Consider the following 18,980-nt stretch of genomic DNA (forward strand, 5'->3'; position numbering starts at 1 on the left):
AAACAAGAGGCAAACCCTATTATTGTATGTCCAAGTAGCAAGGATTTTTTAGTCCCCAAATCATTTATTATATGTAAATACCCACAGTACAAGGCAGCAAAACAGTAATTATTTAAGTCGTACCAAAAAAAAAAAACAGTAATTATTTAAGCAAACCATAGCTAATCTAGAAAATAATCAAATGTCATGCATGGGAGAAAGATGATGAATAGGCAATGCCTTTCATCCAATTTCCTTTCCAATGAACATATCAGCACGAAGCATATTACGAGGCAAAAGATGGCTTCAAGATGATAGTTTCTCAAACACATAGTGCATGTCGGGCCGAGATTGTGGATTAGTGGCTAAACATGAGATTGCTAGCTTCATAACAGATAAAAGTTCTTCAACCACGTCCATCGAGGGAGGCAAGGGCTGTTTGTCCAACACATCTCTCAATATTATCATTTGTTCTGTTAATGGCAGTACTAAGAATGATGATAATAACGTAGAGATGAGTTCACTTGGATGCCTTCCCATCAGCATTTCTAAAGTTAGTACCCCAAAGCTATAGACATCACACTTTGGGGTCACCTTCATCGTGTAGGCAAGCTCTGGAAGGCATAAAAATCCAACAAACATTTAGATTCTTAAATTTAAAATATAAGAATTCACTATCACATCAATGGTAAGGAATGTATCAACTAATTCAAAATGTATTTTACTGGGAGTAGTAACTCAATTTTGAAGTTTATGATAATGAAAAAAATGTTCCAAACTTGTAACAAAAATGGCTTGATCAATGAAAATCTGATCAATTATAAAGGTTCACTAAGTAAAATATTAAATAGAAAAAATAAAGAATTAGTTATATGTTACTAAAAAATATATATTCCATGCAAGTAGTATCTATAAATATCTTTCTTTATAACTATGGAATGATGAATTTATTACCTGGAGCAACATAACCACACGTCCCTGCCTGAGAAGTCTAGCAGTGCCAAAGTCAGACACAAATGCTTCATATTCTTCATCCAACAAAATATTGTTGCTTGATATGTCACGGTGAATGATTGGTGGTGAACAATTGTGGTGCATGTAAGACAAAGCATTCGCCACACCTTTAATAACATTAACCCTTTTTATCCAATCCATTTCTGATGCAAGCTCACTGTTGTTGAGGATCTTAGCCAAACTTCCTCTCTCAAAATACTCATAAACTAGAAGGGAGTGTAGTGAAAATGAACAAAAACCATATAGTTTCACAATGTTTCGATGTCGCAGTTTTGTCAATGCACTAATCTCATTTCTAAATGTTTGTATGTTGGCATTCTCACACTCATCCTGTGATAATTGGTCAAGCTTTTTGACAGCAACTACTTGATCCGTTGACAGCTTTGCTATGTATACACTTCCATATCCTCCTGTCCCAATGCAATATTTGGCATCAAAATCCTCGGTTGCTTCAATAATTTCTTGATAGACTATTCTGCCGTTGTAATTCCATATTGAAAATAAATCTGTTCTTTGCTTTGTCTCAATGATTCTTACCCTTTGGTGAATAACACGAGCAATACTAACATAAGAAAACAGAAGAAATAGCACACCTAACAATGGAACCAAGACAGCAATCAGGATTTTGTGGTCTGGTTTTTCCTTTTCTCCTTTCGACAGGGATGATTTGCAAGGTTGCAGACCACTTGCATTGCCACACAGTGCTTTGTTGTTTCTTAAAGATTCTATTGTAGCATTTTGAAAGGCTCTGTTGTTTGGAATTGGACCCTCAAACTCATTGTAAGATATATCAATGGATGTCAAGCTAGACATTCCATCGAAAGCAGAAGAAATGGTACCAGAGAGTTGATTGTGGGAGAGATTTAACTTTTCCAAGAACCCTAAAATTTTAAACTGTGACTGTATCTCTCCAATGAGCCTATTTCGACTAAGATCCAACAGAAGTTGAAGGTGAACCAGATTGCCAATTTGAAATGGAATGCTTCCATTGAATTTGTTGTTGCTTAAATCCAGATATAACAAGTTGGAGCAGTTCCCTATTTCTTTTGGTATTTGTCCACTCAAACTGTTTGTTGACAAATCAAGATTTGTTAGGCTGTATAGCCTTCCAACTTCTAATGGTAATCTGCCAGAAAGTTGGTTGCTACTTAGATTGAGATTTAGCAAACTTGTCAACCCAACAAACTCCTTTGGAATTTCTCCCACCAGGTAATTTGAAGAAAGGTCAAGAAAATGCAGTTGAGTTAACATCCCAAGCTCTGGAGGTATCTTACCAGTAATATTATTCCCAGCGATCCGTAAAGCTTGCAGATTTTGGCATTGGCCCCAGGTTGATGATAGTTCACCATGAAATTGATTATTGCTCAAATCAATATAAGTCAGATTCTCATAAACCCCGAAGTCTTCTGATAAGTTTGCAGCAAGTTGGTTATTTTCAAGTCGAACTCTAACAAAGCCTGTGCAGTTTTTGAAGCCCTTTGGGATAAGACCTGTGAAATGGTTGTTAAATGCAGTGAAGTTTTCAAGTGATCCACTCATGCATAGCCCTTGTGGTAGACTATCTGAGAAATGGTTATCTGCCAATTGTAAGCTAACCAATTCTGTAAGATTTCCTATTCCTTCAGGGATTGATCCAGAAAGTTGATTTTCCAGCAGGTTCAATTTGGTGAGCTGCTGTAGGTTTCCCAAAGTGGAAGGGATGAATCCAGTTAGCTGATTGAAAGGCATATCTATGACAGTCAGACTTGTCAAATTACCTATTTCTAGGGGAATACTACCAGATAATTGATTCTGAAAGAGGCGTAAAATGGTTAGGTTTCTCAAATTACCCAAAGAGGCAGGGATTGAACCATTGAGATTGTTCAGAGGTAAGTATAGAGCAGTAAGTGATTTCAAATTTCCTATTTCTTCGGGGATCGATCCGACTAGAGTATTATTTTCCAGGCTTAACATCCTGAGCTGTGTCAAATTTCCTATTTCCTGGGGAATGTGACCTGAAAGTTGATTTTGGTATAAGTATAGAAAGTACAGATCTCTCAACTTACCTATAGATGTAGGGATTGGACCAACAAGATTGTTTTCATACAGAGAGAGCTCCTGTAGATTGCTTAAATTCCCTAGAGATTCAGGTATGAAACCAGAGAGGTTATTGGAGTACATGGTCAGAGTAGTAAGGTCTTTCAATCTTCCCATTCTGTAAGGTATGGATCCACTGAAATGATTCTGATCAAGATACAAGATACTAAGACTGGTAAGTAAGCAGATATCAGATGGAATTAATCCAGAGAGCTGATTCATAGACAGATCAAAGTAGTTGATAACAGAAAGGTTAGCAATGTTGGATGGAACAGTGCCAAGAAATGAATTATTAAATAGATCCAGGTGTGTAAGAGCAGGAAATGAGGGAAAGGGGAAGTTCTCCACTACACCTTGCAAGCCCATACTTGGTAAGCTAATTTCAGTGACGATTCCCCTTTGATTGCAAGTAATTCCAATCCAACTCATGCACAGGTCAGATCGCAGAGACGAATTGGTGGCATTAGAATCAAGTAGTGTCCATGAATGGAGAACAGATTGGCTTTGGTTGTTGATACTACCCTTCCATTTGAGGAGAGCATCAGCTTGGTCTATAGCAACAATACTAGTGCCGGTGTTGAGCAAAGTGATGAATACGAAGGATAGGAGATTGAAGGAGAGGGATTCCAGAACAGTTCGGTTGCAGAAAGCCATGTTTGTTGTTGCCTTCAGTGATTGAAGAGCAATGGGAGCTTTATAATACCAAAATGGTATCCTCAACCTTCGGTGGTGTACATTTAAAGTTAGGAGTTTTTCATTAAAAAAAAAAAGAAAAAGAAAAAAAGAAAAAGACTGACACAGCCCAGCACAAAAAGATTGGTACGCATCTTGGAAAGGTAGAAAAGGACTAGGGGTGTGCCAGTCTTTTCCCATTGAATTCTGTCTGGGCACAGATACATGCCCAGGCATAGCACCGGTTAGCATTCTTTCTCCAAAAAATAAGAACATAAAACAAAAATTTTCAACTCAAAAGCTCCCATTACTTGCTCTTTCCTAGTGGTTGTCCGTGAACACTTATTCCACAAAGGGAGGCGTGGATGGTTCTTGTTAGGGGTGCAAGTTTGGCCCTGTCGGCCCGAACCCGCCCTGAGCCCGAACAGGGTTTGGGCTGAAATATTTGGTCCTGAGGGCGGGTCAGGGTTGAAAATTTCTGGCCCTGAGTTAGGGTCGGGTTGGGTTAGGATTGAGGTCTTGAGCTAAGCTTGGCCCGGCCCGGCCCGACCCTGATTTAAGTTATACTATAAAATATATATTGATATAATTTATACATTATAGACTTTAAATTTCACCCACATTTTTATATATAATATATTATATATGAAGGCAATAAGTGTTATATATAATTTATTATATTGTTATTTTATGTAAAATTAATAAGTTCTTCCCAGTCCATTCCAACCCATTCATTTCTTTCCCCCTCCCCATGATCAGGGCCAATCAGGGTCGGCCCGGCCCAACCCTGAGGGCGGGTCAGAGTTGGATTTTTCTGGCCCTGAGTCAGGGTCGGGTCGGGCCTGGGCCCAGCTAAAGGGACTTAGGGTTGGGCTAGGGTTCTATAAAGCCCGGCCCAACCCGACCCTGTTGCAGACCTAGTTCTTGTTCTTTGACAATCACTAAAAACACACTTACTTCCACATCCTGTTTGTTCCAAGTCTTCACCTGTTTCTTTAGACTAAATTTTGTTCCAAATCTTCTCCAGTTTCTTTATACTAAATTTTGTTCACACTTACGTTGTTTTGCAATTCTTTTTCTTATCCCATTGATTTAGGAAATTGCACTATCCTTGACGTTTTTGCTCCTATCCCTTTACCTATTCTATAGCGCCATGTTGGGCTACTCAGTGAGATGTTTTTGATGGGATAGTAAAAAATCTTGGGTTACTGCCAATAGGCAGAGAGAGCAAGGAATGTTTGAGAAAATTACGAGATTGCTCAAAAACAGGTTTTCATTTATGAAATTAGCCATACAAACTTTTGATTAACTAAAGGGAAGTAGTTCTCTATTCGGGAGTGTGGCCTACACCAGCACTCCTATGTGTCTATCTCTCTCCTCCTCAAAATAAAGGGGTAGAGATGTCTTTTTACATGGGGAGGAGAGCGCCAGCACTTTCGGACAGAAAACTTTTTCCCTAAATTACCAAAAAGAAAGATAGGTATTACAGAACGGGGAAAAAGATGATATCTAATCGTGTGGCCCCTACACCTAAGCACATGTGAGCATGAAATGATCACCCTGTCCTCATGGATAGGTGGAAATCTCGCCACTCGTGATGCTTGAACATGCTCCCATTGGCCCTTGTGTTGGTGTTGGCAAGGGACCAGTTATTACTTTTTTGCCCTTACAAAATTATCGAAGGTGGTGTCCTCTCACCCACTCCTTTACATTTTTGCTCCTAAATGTCTATCTATTCGGTCCAATCACCACTCCAAGCTAAGTATGAAATCTTTACCTAGACGAGAATCTCTCTTTTTTCTGTTTTAGGGTCAAAAGTCGAGGTCATTCAAGACCATTATTTCCAAAGACTATCTGGATTATTTTTTATTTGTTTTGTTGAATAATTTTCTAGTGAGCGTTCATTACACTTATTTTAAAGGAATCAAACTCAAAGTCTCCCATTACTTGCTCTTTCCTAATGGTTGTCTGTTAACACTTATTTCCACTAAAGGAGGCGTGGAAACACACTTAATTCCACATCCTGTTTGTTCCAAGTGTTCACCTGTTTATTTATGCTAAATTTTGTTCCAAAGTCATTTCCAATTTCTTGTGCTAGATTGAGGAAAATTATACAAGATAAAATATATATATATATATATACCATAGATGTCGGAAATTACACTTTCCTTGACGATTTCACTCCTAAATCCCTTTACCTAAGGGTGTCAACGAGTAACCACTAATCAAATATCAAATCCAGATTTTGATCGAATAATCTGAATTGATTCAAACCGAATTTAATATGGTTAAGTCCTAGATCTGAAAATGTCTTTTTAATTCGATACACATGATCCGTAATCCCTTATTAATATCGTATCAGTATTGGCTCCAGCTATTCCGATACTTAGAACCATGACAATGGTTGCCGTTCGGGGGATAAATGAATAGCCGAAATCCGTTTCCATATCTGTGTCTGTATCCGTTTAGCACTATCCGAATCCGTTCGAAAGCTAAACGGATACGGATGCGGATGCGGATACGGATAGGCTATAGCTATCCGAAATGCTATATTTACATGTAAACGGATAAAATATTCGATCCGTATTCGTGTCTGCATCCGTTTAGCATTATCCGAATCCCTCCGAAAGCTAATCGGATGCAGATGCGGATGCGGATATAGCACTATCCAAGCCGAATCTGATCCGTTTACATCCCTAGTTACTGTTGCCTAGGCGCCTCCTATTGAGGAAAAAAAAAAGGGATCAAGTGGGCCCATTGTTGATTTGGAGGGATATCCCAAACCTTTCTTAGCTTTCCTTGCGGCTCCGTTTGGTTGCAAGGGGAATTAAAGGGAAGGGAAGTGAAATTTTCATACTTAAGAAAAGAACTTTTTTAATCATTACCTCATGTGACACCATGTGACAATATATCTAATTCCAAATCATTCCATATTTGGTTATTAAATTTCACTTTACTTTGCATCCATTTTCTTTTGGTTTAAAATGTAAAATAAATATTACATGTAAAATGTATCTTTACTAAATATGGTAAGAAATTTAAGTAGTCTATACAATCATATGGGGTAATGATTAAATTTTTTTTTTTTTTTTAGGTTTGAAAAATTTCCCAATCCTTTTGTTTAATTCCCCTTGCAATCAAACGGAGCCGCGGAAATTCTTTGGACAGTGATGAGAGAACCCCAAAAGAGAGTTGTCATTTGTTCTCCCATTTTATTCTTCTTCGTACTCGGAAAAATAAATAAAAACTTTCCAGAAAGTGTCTTCAGATCAACGAAACTTTCAGGCAAAGCCCATATGGTGGATTTGGTTTAGAAATTAAGCATAAACCATGGATGATCGATCTTACATCACAAAGACCATTCCTTCTAAATTCATTGCAAGAAGCACCAAAATACAATTGAAGTCAGAAAGACGAAATAGCTAGAACTGTAACTAAGATGGAGGATTAGAAGACTTCAAACACATAATAAAGCACAATAAAAGGGACAAAAATAAAAAGAATTACGTACATGCCAAAGAACATAGTTTTAATTCCTTTTATATTTTCGAATATGAACCAATTTAATTACGATTTGGGGAAGATGAGGGTAATTTGGTCACTTTACTCCTTAATTTTGATTGATTTTTATCATAAGGGTATTTTGGTCATTAGATTTCTTGAAATTAACCTCTAACGTCCCAGATTAACGGACTGGACCAAAATGTCACTGTTTTGAAAGTAGAAGAAGTTTGCAATTTGAAAAATTATAAAGGTGTATTTGGACAAATGAGCATTTTCTGGGTGGCATTTGTAAAAAACACTAAAAAAAAATTCAAACAGAGTAATATCATAATAAAGAAAATCTCCATGAAAGCTCATGGACGGAGGACGGTGAAGCAGATGAATTTCTTCCCTCTATTTTCGAAGGAGCAGGATGAAAGTATCAGAAATTTATTAATAAACTCAAAGCTTTAACATCACAAATAGGAACAAAAACTAATAAGCATCTCTTCTTCTCTCTCTCTTTCTTTATTTATTTTTTAGGAACTAGAGACCGAATAGATCTATTACAGAAACTTTCCATTTTGATGATACATAAGATTAAGGATTTACCATCAGAGAGAGACACAGAGAGAGAGAGAGAGAGAGAGAGAGAGAGAGAGAGAGAGAGAGAGTGTGTGTGTGTGTGTGTGTTAAGGTCGAAAACCTTGCCCGTGACCCCCTTCCGTTGTTGGCGGCTTCCCTGAATTTAGCTTCTGAGAAACCGAAAACTCTGGTAGAGCTCTGGTATACTCCAGTTTGACAAAATTGAAGTCTGATTTGGTGGTGGGAGTGGTGAAATAATCTCGAAATCCACTGCAGGGTCTAGCCGATGAAGCAGGAGAAGATGCAAGACAGATTGATAAGACAATCAAAGTGATAAAACAAAATTGATTATTCAGAGTAGCCATTATTACTTGGGTAGGAACGATCTTACAGGGTGAGATAGAAGCCACAGACCAGAAGCCGGTCATTTATAGATTGCTAAGAAGTCTCTGAATCTGTTAAGTCTCATTACATAACTAAGAAGGAGATGGGCATCTAGATTCCATATTCAAAGTTCAAAGTGAGGACTCAGTCAGGGTCACACTGTGAGGAATGAGGCTTAATATAAAGAATGGTTTCTTACAAAACAACAGGCAGGTCAATAAATGTTATCAAAGAAATTAAGACAACAAAAAAAACACTAGGCTTTGACATTCCTTAGGACCGAGTTTTCCTCTGCCTACTATCCCATTCATCGCATGGTGGGAGGTCATTTTGGAAATATAGGATTGTGAATCCTAGGATGGTGGGTGAATCGTTCTCTATGAGTGGAGGGAAACTTAGTCCTTTCTCAAAATCCAATTAATCTCTACCAGCACATGAATGATGATCCAACAAAAGCTTAAGGGATAAAGTTTTCTACACTGGGGGCATAGGATGCGCCGGACACATGGGGGTGGGAGACTGGCTCGCCCCCCTAAATGCCCAAAATCGTGCCATTGTCCCGCTCCATGTGTCTGGGCACAGCCTGCAACTAGATGCTCTCCCGAATAGAAAACGTGCGCCCAAAGCTTGGGAAGTCTTGCTTATGTTAAAGACTCACAACACAACCCCCCCCCCCCCCCCCCCCCCAACCTTATGTTAAAGACTCAACAACTGCCCCACTCATAAGCTTGGGGTGTCAAAACGTAGCCCAAACCGAATCAGATTGACCGAAATCGATATGAGTTTTTCGATGATGTTTCGTAAGGGAGTTTGTGACATCGAAATCAAACTGGATACACACTATAACCGACAAGAGACCGACATAAATAAAAAATCAGATCGAAACCGATAAGACACCGTCATAAATAAAAATCCGACTGAAACCGATATAACCCGATAAAAAACCGATGCTAGCCCAAAATAAATAAAAACGCACATTTTTCTGTACTTTTTGAGTATATTTACTCAGTAAACCAAAACGAAACCAATGAACCCTTATTGGATCATGTTTTGGACTCACTAATTCTCACACCAAAACCAGTCCAAACTAACTGATTGACATCCCTACATGGGGGAAAGTGGGTTTTTCTTATACTAGGGTTAAGGAAAGATGTCTCCTTAATATTTATGTAGATCTGCCGGCAGGTTAAATGGTATTAAAGTTTTAATAACAATAAACCCTCAGGTTCCTTACTCACATGTCCAAGTTCATATCAATATAAATTTATCACTTGGCAAAACAAAGAATTAAAAAATCCAAGACTACAAAAAAAGATTCTCTAGATAACTAACTATATGATTTGCAACATCATTCTTCTTCCGTGGCAAAACTAGGTGTCTACATCTATATGTCCACAACATCGTAGTTTCAGAAATCGATTGGCCATTTTTTCTCTTCTTTTAATCAATAAAATATCAGATAACCAATGAAACTTACCTCGGTTGTAGCAAGATGTACAAATCTTTTGATTTGTGAAAATATTTTCTTCTTTCTATTTCAATTTCTAAGGTTCTAGCCAATTCGAAATCAAATTATTTTGGTCGGGATGAATTGCCGAGTCCTAACATGAGATATCATGTGGCATGGATTTAGGAATTTGTATAGAATATGGTATTGGTCTCTATCGATACCTATCCAGATTGGCATGTATCGAACTGATCTACCATTTTATCCTTGATCTGTATTAATCCACCGATACGGGATCAACCACAAATCGAATAATCTTATACCGACTGAGCTAAGGTTACATTCAAATGTACATATAACGGTTACTAAAGATATAGAAAACAAAAACCATTACTGTTTTTTTTATTTTTTTTGGAGTACAGGACGGAATATCTTACAAAGGAAAATCCATGTGAAAGCGTAGCTATGGGCCGTGTAGTAGGGGGATGATGGATTACAAGGAATTTATTAATAAACTCAAAACTAAAGATGTCAACGAATCCGTATTTGATCCACATTTATATTCGTTAGGTGAATCTGAATCCGTCTGAAAATTAATCGGATACGAATATGATAATTTTCTATTCAATAATAAAATGTTTGAAATATATCATTGTGTCCGTCTATCCGATTAAGTTATTTTATTGGATTTTGTTTTCTTATTTTTATAATTTTATAAGTTAAGATAATGTGATTTTTTTTTTAGATTTTCTATTGGTTTATTATATATATTGCTGTTTTATACACTATGATACATGGAATCACATATTTATTAAAATAAAAACAAGATAAAATCAAAAGTAAAAAACTTAAGAAAATCAAAGACTAACCATCATCAACAAAACGTTAAAGATGTCAAAGGATAGTCGAAACTTCGTATTCGATCTGCATTCATATCCATTTAGGAAAATCCGTATTAAAAAAAGCACTATCTTGAAACTATCCGAATCTGTCCGAATATTCGAATATGATACAAATAAGAACAAATAAAAAGCAAGAGAGCCATTACACAAAACTACGATTGAGCTTTCCTTTACTGATGAGAGATTGCTTTGAGGATAAGCCCATGTTTGAAGAGCACTAATCAGTCTCTGAACAACTATAGGAAGTAAGCATAGTTGTTTTTTTTTTTTTCTTCTGTTGGATCTGAATCCTCTACTTCCGCCTTATCCTCGATCGGGCAAGGCGTTCGGATAGGGGAAGCGCTATTTTCGCCGCCCTACTGTATCTGGAGCGCACATAACAGTACGAGCAAGCGAAAATAGAGGATCTCAATTCTTAGGATTTACAACTTACGAGTAGATGGGATGTGAGAGAACCAAATCAAGGTTGAGAGAGACTCCAAAGGCATGGCCGTTTGGAGCAAAATGCAAAGATTGAAAGAATCAATCACGGGTATAATCCCAAGAACATAAAGAATACAGAAATTTTGAGGGATTGATCATACGAATATGGTCTCAAGTTTCAAGGAGGGAAAGGATCAAAATAGAAACACAGGGATATGCATTGTGTGATTGATTCTTTCATAATCTTTGCATCTCTTATGTTTAGGCTAAAATGATTCCAGCCTAAACAGTAGATAAAGCTCATGAGGGAATATCCCCAATGGATCGCATCCACTACCATCATAACCAGAAGAAAAAAAAATCTTACTGATCATCTTCAGTTTTTTATTTTATCCTACTTGGTGAAGTGCGCTTAGAAGGCTTCAATTGTCAACTAGAATTGTTATACCTCGCTTTGCGAAGTGAATTTCAATTTCAAAGCAATGCTAGCTACTGGGAAATTTCCAAACACGTATCATGCCGAGAATGAATGAGAGAAGTAAATAGGAATTGCCCCCTTAGAGGGCAACACCCAACCAGGCAAGAACCACCTCTAGTGATGTGGAGAGTCAGTCCACTCACTTCATTAAGTGGAAAGAAAGAGAATAAATGGGCCACTACCTAATTTATATTGCTAGCGACAAATCATTCATCTTCAGTAGTTTCACAGTCACTTTATTTTCTTCCGTTACACCCAGCTGCATCCAAAGGTGGAATCACTAGATCTAATTGATAATTTGACAAAGAGTAATGTTTGATGTTTCTACTGACCCACATATGTATATTTTCTTTTGGCTAGAGAAAGATAAATTAATAAGGCATGTTGGATGTTTTCAAGATTAAAATCCTCCCAAATTTGTTTGATCGCTGAGTGCGATGCAATTCGGGATTGAGAAGTCGCTACTAAAAACTAAAATTCAATAATAAAATAAATACATGGCAATAATTATCGAAAATAATTAAATACATTATAATGGTGTGGTGCATAAAACCGTCACAATTCATTAATTAGGCACAACACAATTAGTGGCGGATTATCAATGAGGAAATAATTGCAATAATTATCGAATTTTGACTAACGAGAAAACAGTTTGAGTGACTGTCACAGTCTCACAGAGAAAGAATAATTCGAGGAGGAAAAGTCTATAGAAGAAGAAAAAAACACCATTCCACGCCTAAATGGATGGAAATAATGGTGGTCCAAATGACAATCATTAGGAAAGAATTAACAATTATTTAGTGGGAAGAACAATTATTTAGTGGGAATAACAAGGAATTTGATCCCTTGAAAACTAAAGTGTGCATTCTCAAAAAATTGTCACCGATGAGCAAGAACACGGAACCGCATCTCTCTCTCTCTCTCTTAGATTAAAGAAAGGCGTTCCAGGGCTACCAACGTGGAATCCTATTTCACAGGAGGACTGGATTCCATATGAGTAATCTGGAGGACCTTGAACGGTACCTGTACAGGGACACGATCGATCCATTGTATTCTAATTATTTGTCCCTAGGCAAACAAAGTTGAATTTTTTCCCGGTTCCCTGTCTGGTTAGGTTTGTAGGTTCCTTTTATAGGGAGAGCGGAAATGATGACCTCACCCCACCCGGACACTGTGTTTGGGCAGGGGGTGAGATCGTCATTCCATTCCCCTATGAGAGAAACCTACGAACCTGACCGGATAGGGACATATCTCTTTCTCCCATTAAAGAAAAAAAAGGATTTTTAGTTTTGTAGTCTCCGTAACTATGAGTGAGTGGGAACGTATTCTCTACGGTGGAAATTATGACATCGCACAAAATTAACACAGTCCTGGACTAGAACGGGGCATTCATGCATGAGGGAATAATTTAGGAGAATCAAAGCTTTGATCTTTTCCTCTGGTAATCTAACTGACATCTTTTTGTTGATGCACATATCTTTGGAATTTTTTTTTTATAAGTGAAATTATGAAAGAATCCCTAGACCAAATGCCCACACATTTCTTTGGAATTGGTTGATCTCTTGAAAACATTGTATTCTAAATATTTGTCACTGGGCAAGAAAAATCTGCTTGCATCGATCATGTATATACATATTAGTAAACTTGTATGTGCAAATGCACGTGTGCAATTTGTTAGATTGCGAAGAGAGTATATGCACGGAAGAGAGAGAGAGAGAGAGAGAGAGATTTTGATTTTCAAATTACCTGTTTTGGTCCTTGGCAAATTTATTGGACGTGGACTTGACATATTGTTATAGCAAACACCAACCAAAAACGCGAAAAAGAAATAAGAACAGAGCAAGAGGACACAGAGATATAACGTGGTTCACACACCAATATGGTGTGCTACATCCACAGGCGTAGGCAAAGGTGATTCACTATGTAAATCGGAGAAAAGATTATAATGGAGATCTCAAAAACACCTAAAACGGCGCTGCTACTCTCTCCCAGGAACCCTAGAACGAAAAACCCCAAATCTTACTCATTATGGTCTTTCCATAATGAGATCTTCTGAGATTTCTTTTTTTGTAAACAATGTATAGATCGAGGAAGGCACAGAGAGTAAGATTCCACACTCTCACCTGCACCATCAACTGTATCATCCGTATCAAAAGGTAGAGCAATATACGAGTCCAAAGGCGCATAGACATTTGCATGAGGGGATCCCGAACCACAACTCTAAATCTGACACATATGTCTCTGTATCGGATGAACAAAAGACAGGGGCCATACTCTTTCTAGTTGAAGGTAGACCTAAAGCTTTACGCCAACTCTCCAACCCAAAGAGACACATCCATCCATACAATGAATCAATTGAAAGAGGCAAGTACACAGAGGTTGAAGCTAAGATTGAATAGTCTCAACTAAGATCGGCGGATTAGGACAAGAGGAATTGAACTCTTGATCTGCTAAAGAAGGGCGAACTATATACGAAGATCGTGATTGAAAGCCTATATATGACCCTTCAAATTAAAATTTCTTTTAACAATTTTGGGAAATATTCATAATTTAATAAGCACAGGTTATTAAATGTTTAACAAAAGAAAAAAGAAAAAAAAAAGGTACAAGTATTAAATGGAAGATCGGTTTTCATCAGGCAGATTGAAGTGCCTAACATTTTTTGTAGACTTTAGCGTGACAACATCTTAATCTCATGGTCAAACCAATTATCATTTGTTTTTTTTGGTATGATGAAAAACCAATTATCATTTGGAGTTAATCAAATTATGTATCTGAGACCCTAATCTAGGTGGCAACTCAGTATCTTTAAAAGCTCATTTCTTTAAAAAGGAGTAACAATCTTTCTAATTTCACAGTGACGACGACTCAATTTCACACGCAATGATCTTTTTGTTTTCCTAAAAAAATATGCGCGAGCTACTCAAAACCCTAATCTCTAATCTCCAATTTCAACTCAGTGTGTGGGAAGTTATGGTTACATCAAATGCCCATCTAACAGTAATTATAAAGATCATAAAGAAGAAAAAAGTCTCTTATTTATTTGCTTTTATTTCAAGAGTACAAATAAAATACCTATTTAAACTTCCGTTATCTCCAAGGGAGAAGGATCGATGAATTACTAATATATGCACCTCAGGGTGAATGTTCACGTACCTGAATGTACGTGAATGACTCACAGTCGTTTAGATTGATCACATGATGGACACAGAGCTGTTGTTTTACCACGACCTGGACCACTCCCGGGACCAAAAAGCTTCCGAGTAACCAAAAACTGTGTTACCGGAGTTCCGGTATACTCCAGTTTCAAAAAATCTGGATCCAGTTTGGTGCTGGGACTGATGAGATAATCTTGAAATCCACTGCCAGGTCGAGCAGCTGAAGCCGGAGAAGATGAAGCAAGACAGATTGATAAAACAATCAAAGAGATGATCAAATAAAAACGATTCAGAGTTGCCATTTCCCTAGCAATTAATGCTGGATGATAAACCAGCTTACAAAGCTCTTCTTACACGATGAGAAAGAAGCTAAAGGAAGGCCATTTAGAAGCATGGCTAAGAATTAAGGTTCATTTAAGATCTTGACTTGTTAATCACAATAAGCAATAACCTCACCTACCTGGAAATTGCATCACCAATCCCTTTCGGCTGGAACTAGGAATTGTAATCAGTAGTGCCGGGTCATGTACTCATGTTTTACTCATGTTTGGTGTATCAAAATTGTCTAAAACATTTTTTTATTTTTTTATTTTTTGGTGTCTAGTCGTAAATGAAATACAAAATTCTAGGTAATTGTGAAAAATATTTGTATTAATTCAATGTATAATATGAATCTCAGGTAACAATTTTAAAGTAAAAAAAAAAAAAAAAAAAGAAACATGAAATAACATTAGCAAGAGGAAAAAAAATTTGATTGGTTGAATAAAGTATATTATATGGAATTTTGGGTTAATTTATTGTTGGTCATAAGTGGAAGAGACAGGGAAGAAAAATCTGTAAGAAACCAGGTCAAAAAGTTAGTTAGAGAGGATCTTTTTCCACTAGAAGAGAGGAATGAGAGGTTTTTTTTTTATTTTTTTTATTTTTTTTCTTCTTTTGAATAGAAAACAATTAGAGGAAACTCATAGGTAAAATGACCTATATACGAAATAGGGGATGTGCATGGCTTGACTTTCAATACCAAAATATCGTAAGCCTCACACTATGAATTAATGGAGCTTTTATGTTTTGAATACGACTGAGTTTTCCTTAAATCACAATTAAGGGATAATCTTACCTGAGGTATTATCGACTTTGTCTAATAGAGGTATTTAATAACCCTAAGATGGTGTGTAGGAAAATTTTTCCCTTTCGAATTTGTAGGCATTAAACCTTTATGGGCAATGGTTAGCATTTGTTTATAACATAACCACCAGAGTTGCCACAAAATCTCTGTCTCTCTCTCTCTATACCAAACAAAGACTTGACCACCAAGAACCAATCAAAGTCTAACCGAGAGGTCTCCTAACAAGTGATTATGGGTTTTGTTCATCTACATAGCACTCCTTTTTTATGGGTTTTTAACAATTATCATTCCAAAATCTTTACTATCTATTGTTGTCCCTCCAAAAATTTTCAAACAACTGTTACCCCCCTCTGATGCATACTAACCACTAACTGACCCCACCGTTACATTTTCATAACGGTAGGGGTTAGTCGTGACAGTGTGCCGTTGTCAAGAAATTTTTAGGACCAAAATACCCTTTTGGGGTGATAATTGTAAAAAACAAAAAAAACCCATCACCGTCCTTCTTCTTCTTCTTCTTCATCTTCCTCCTCCTCCTCTGCAACCCCAAAGGTGAAATATCCATTTTTCCCCTTAGTTGTAACCATCACCTGCTCAGGCTCCGGTGGCCATTACCAGCAGCATCTCCCTATATCCCTTTCCTTCTCCGTCTCCGACACCCCTCCCCCTCATCTGCTCAGACTCTCCCTCTCCCTTCCGGCCTGAAAATGTTGGCTGCTCAGTGGAAGGAAGGAATTGCATCTGCAAGACTTTGACTTTACTAAATTACTATTTCAATCCAGCTATAGATGGAGTTCTAGTCTAATTAGTGCAGCCAAGTCTTTGATTCGCCATTAAAGGACTTTTAAACTTTCAGTTATAAGTACTGTTGTGGTGGCTGATTCTGATCAGTCATTCTCATGATCTCATCATCATTTCTTGAATCACTTACTTGTTTGATTTGGGGACCCTATCTGGCTTGGCTTTTAGTTTTCCTTTTCCCTCTACTTGATCTTCATCTCTCTATAAATACACAAAAATCTTCCACTTCTTGTTCCAAAGATCCAAACTGTTCTGAAAAAAAGGGAAAAAGAATGCCTGAAACAGAGATCTCAAGTGTTCTTAGAGAACCCCGCTTTGTGGTTAAAAAATTTCAGGCCATATCACAGAGAGAAGGAGCTGGTGCTGTTGTCAGACGAAGCATCGGAAGGTAAGAGAAACTCATCAACTAGATTTTGAAGGGTAGTATTGTAAATTTAATTCTAATGTTTAGTAAAGGGGTAAAATAGTCCTTTCACACCAATAACTAACAACATACTAACATCGTTACTGTAGAGAGGTGATTTGAGATTTTTCAAAAACTAAGGGGTGATCTGAGTTTTGTTTGAAAATCAGAAAGTGATGTGTAATTTATCCAATTTTAAATATTGGAAAGTGTTGCAACATTTGTTTTTTTTTTAATAGAAACAAACATTAGAAAACTTTTCAACATGTAAAATTTTACAGTTACAAAGTAAATTTCGTCTGGAAAAATTTTCAGGTAAAATTTTCCACTGAAACAAACCAAGGCTAAATAATTAAGTGAATAGTACAAAACACCTCCATCTCTAATCTCCAATTTTAAGCTAGTGGTTGGGTGTCTATGGTTACATCAAAAGCGCATCTGAAGTCAAGTTCATAGCATCACCAAAGAATAATAATAATAATAAAAATAAAAAGATCAAGTTCATAGAGAAGGAATGCCTTTGCTTTGCTTTTATTTTCGAGAGAGCGAGATGACTACAAGAAATTTAGTAATAAACTCGAAGCTCAATATTACATAGGATTTAGGACCAGAAGGGGCGGGCAAGTGAGAGCATTAAGATTAAAGGGTTGGGGCAGGCTGTACTATTTGCCGTTTGGCGCTCCACGACCTGGACCACTTCCAGGAGTTGCAGTATCAAGGTTCCGACGAACCAAAAATTCTGTTATTGGATCCGGTTTGGTGTAGAGACTGGTGAGATACTCTCGAAAGCCACTGCCGGGCGGAGCAAATGAAGCCGGATAAGATGCAAGAAAGATTGATAAAACAATCAAAGACATAAAATAAAAACGATGCAGAGTTACCATTTCCCTGCAAAGGATAATAAATCAGCGTATAATTTATAAGAAATTTTCAAGGTTATTTTTATGGGCTTAATTAATTACTGGACCCAATCTTTAGATGAGGATTTTAATATATGATCTGGTTCAAGCATGTCACTCAGTTTACTAAGATGGGCCAGCCCAAGCCCATTGTGGAAGTGGATTTAGGTTTTGGGGCAGTACTATTAAGGAGAGTCCCTCACTTTCTCTTTTCTCCCACAAAAAAAAATAATCTCTTGGTTGAATAACGGGAGATTGCAAAAGATCCTTTCAAAGCTTGATGTTGCGCGAGGAGATTGCTTGAGGATTATAATTTTGTTCTTTATCAGCATATGAGGTGCAATGTACTTTTAATCCCTTCATTTACTTTTATGTATTTGTGTTCTAGGTCATTGTGTGGAGTTAGGGTTTCAGGTTTGAAACCACATGTTTTCATCTAACAGTTGGCATCAGAGTCCTACCATACATGATTAAAATCGATTTTTTATATTATTGCCATATATTTTTTTCGGTGTTGAATGATCGAACAATTTAATTAAATAAAAATCAATTGAAAAAATCTAGATCGGTTTTGGGTTTTCTATAGGGTTTCAGGCGAAAGAGAGAGTTTGGGGTTTTCTGATTTTCTCCCATCCGATGCTAGAATCAATTCATGTGCTTCTATTTCGTTTTTCCTATTCGTTCGTCACTTCTTTTCTATTTATTTTCTGTAACCAACGGAATTGAGATTGGTTTGGTATGATGGATGTCAACGGCATTTGTAATGGTTATTCTAACCTGCACCTTCATCCTAAATGTCAATGGGGTCAATCCATTTTCACAAGAGGTAGATTGGGATGAAGATAACTAGGAACTAGATCTGGTGTTTAAATCGTGGATACCAGCGATTTGATTGATTTCTTCAACGCTGTTGTAAATCAGGTTTGGAGGGCCAGCAGGCTTTCCGTGTTTGTGCGAAAGGGAATAACCCTCAGGATGGGGATCTAGCGCACTCATGATTCGCCGATATACAGTCAAACATTCTCTCTCTTTGATATTCTCCCAATTAGGGTAGTGGATTCCATGTTAGGCGTCTTTTTTGAATATGGCAAAAAATTCTGTGAATCCAATACATCGGTATATAGTCAAAAGAGACATTAACCGTTGGTGC

At 37.2% G+C, this 18,980-nt stretch overlaps 1 protein-coding gene across 1 annotated transcript; it reads right to left on the minus strand.

The window, feature by feature from the left end:
* Nucleotides 1-1,121: 1,121 nt before the first annotated feature.
* Nucleotides 1,122-3,723, minus strand: LOC122645291 (MDIS1-interacting receptor like kinase 2-like). Its single transcript, XM_043838611.1, has 2 exons — nt 1,246-3,723; nt 1,122-1,199 (listed from the first exon to the last, which is right to left on the minus strand). Exons 1-2 carry the CDS (start codon nt 3,721-3,723, stop codon nt 1,122-1,124), a joined length of 2,556 nt encoding a protein of 851 aa, XP_043694546.1.
* Nucleotides 3,724-18,980: the final 15,257 nt, after the last annotated feature.

This window comes from Telopea speciosissima, chromosome 11 (genome assembly GCF_018873765.1).
Source record: "Telopea speciosissima isolate NSW1024214 ecotype Mountain lineage chromosome 11, Tspe_v1, whole genome shotgun sequence".
NCBI lineage: Eukaryota > Viridiplantae > Streptophyta > Magnoliopsida > Proteales > Proteaceae > Telopea > Telopea speciosissima.

Coding starts and splice junctions, on each gene's coding strand:
- LOC122645291 (XM_043838611.1), bottom strand. CDS start 3,723: ATGGCTTTCTGCAACCGAACTGTTCTGGAATCCCTCTCCTTCAATCTC. Junction 1,200..1,245: donor AACTGCGACATCGAAACATT/GTGAAACTATAT, acceptor ACTCCCTTCTAG/TTTATGAGTATTTTGAGAGA.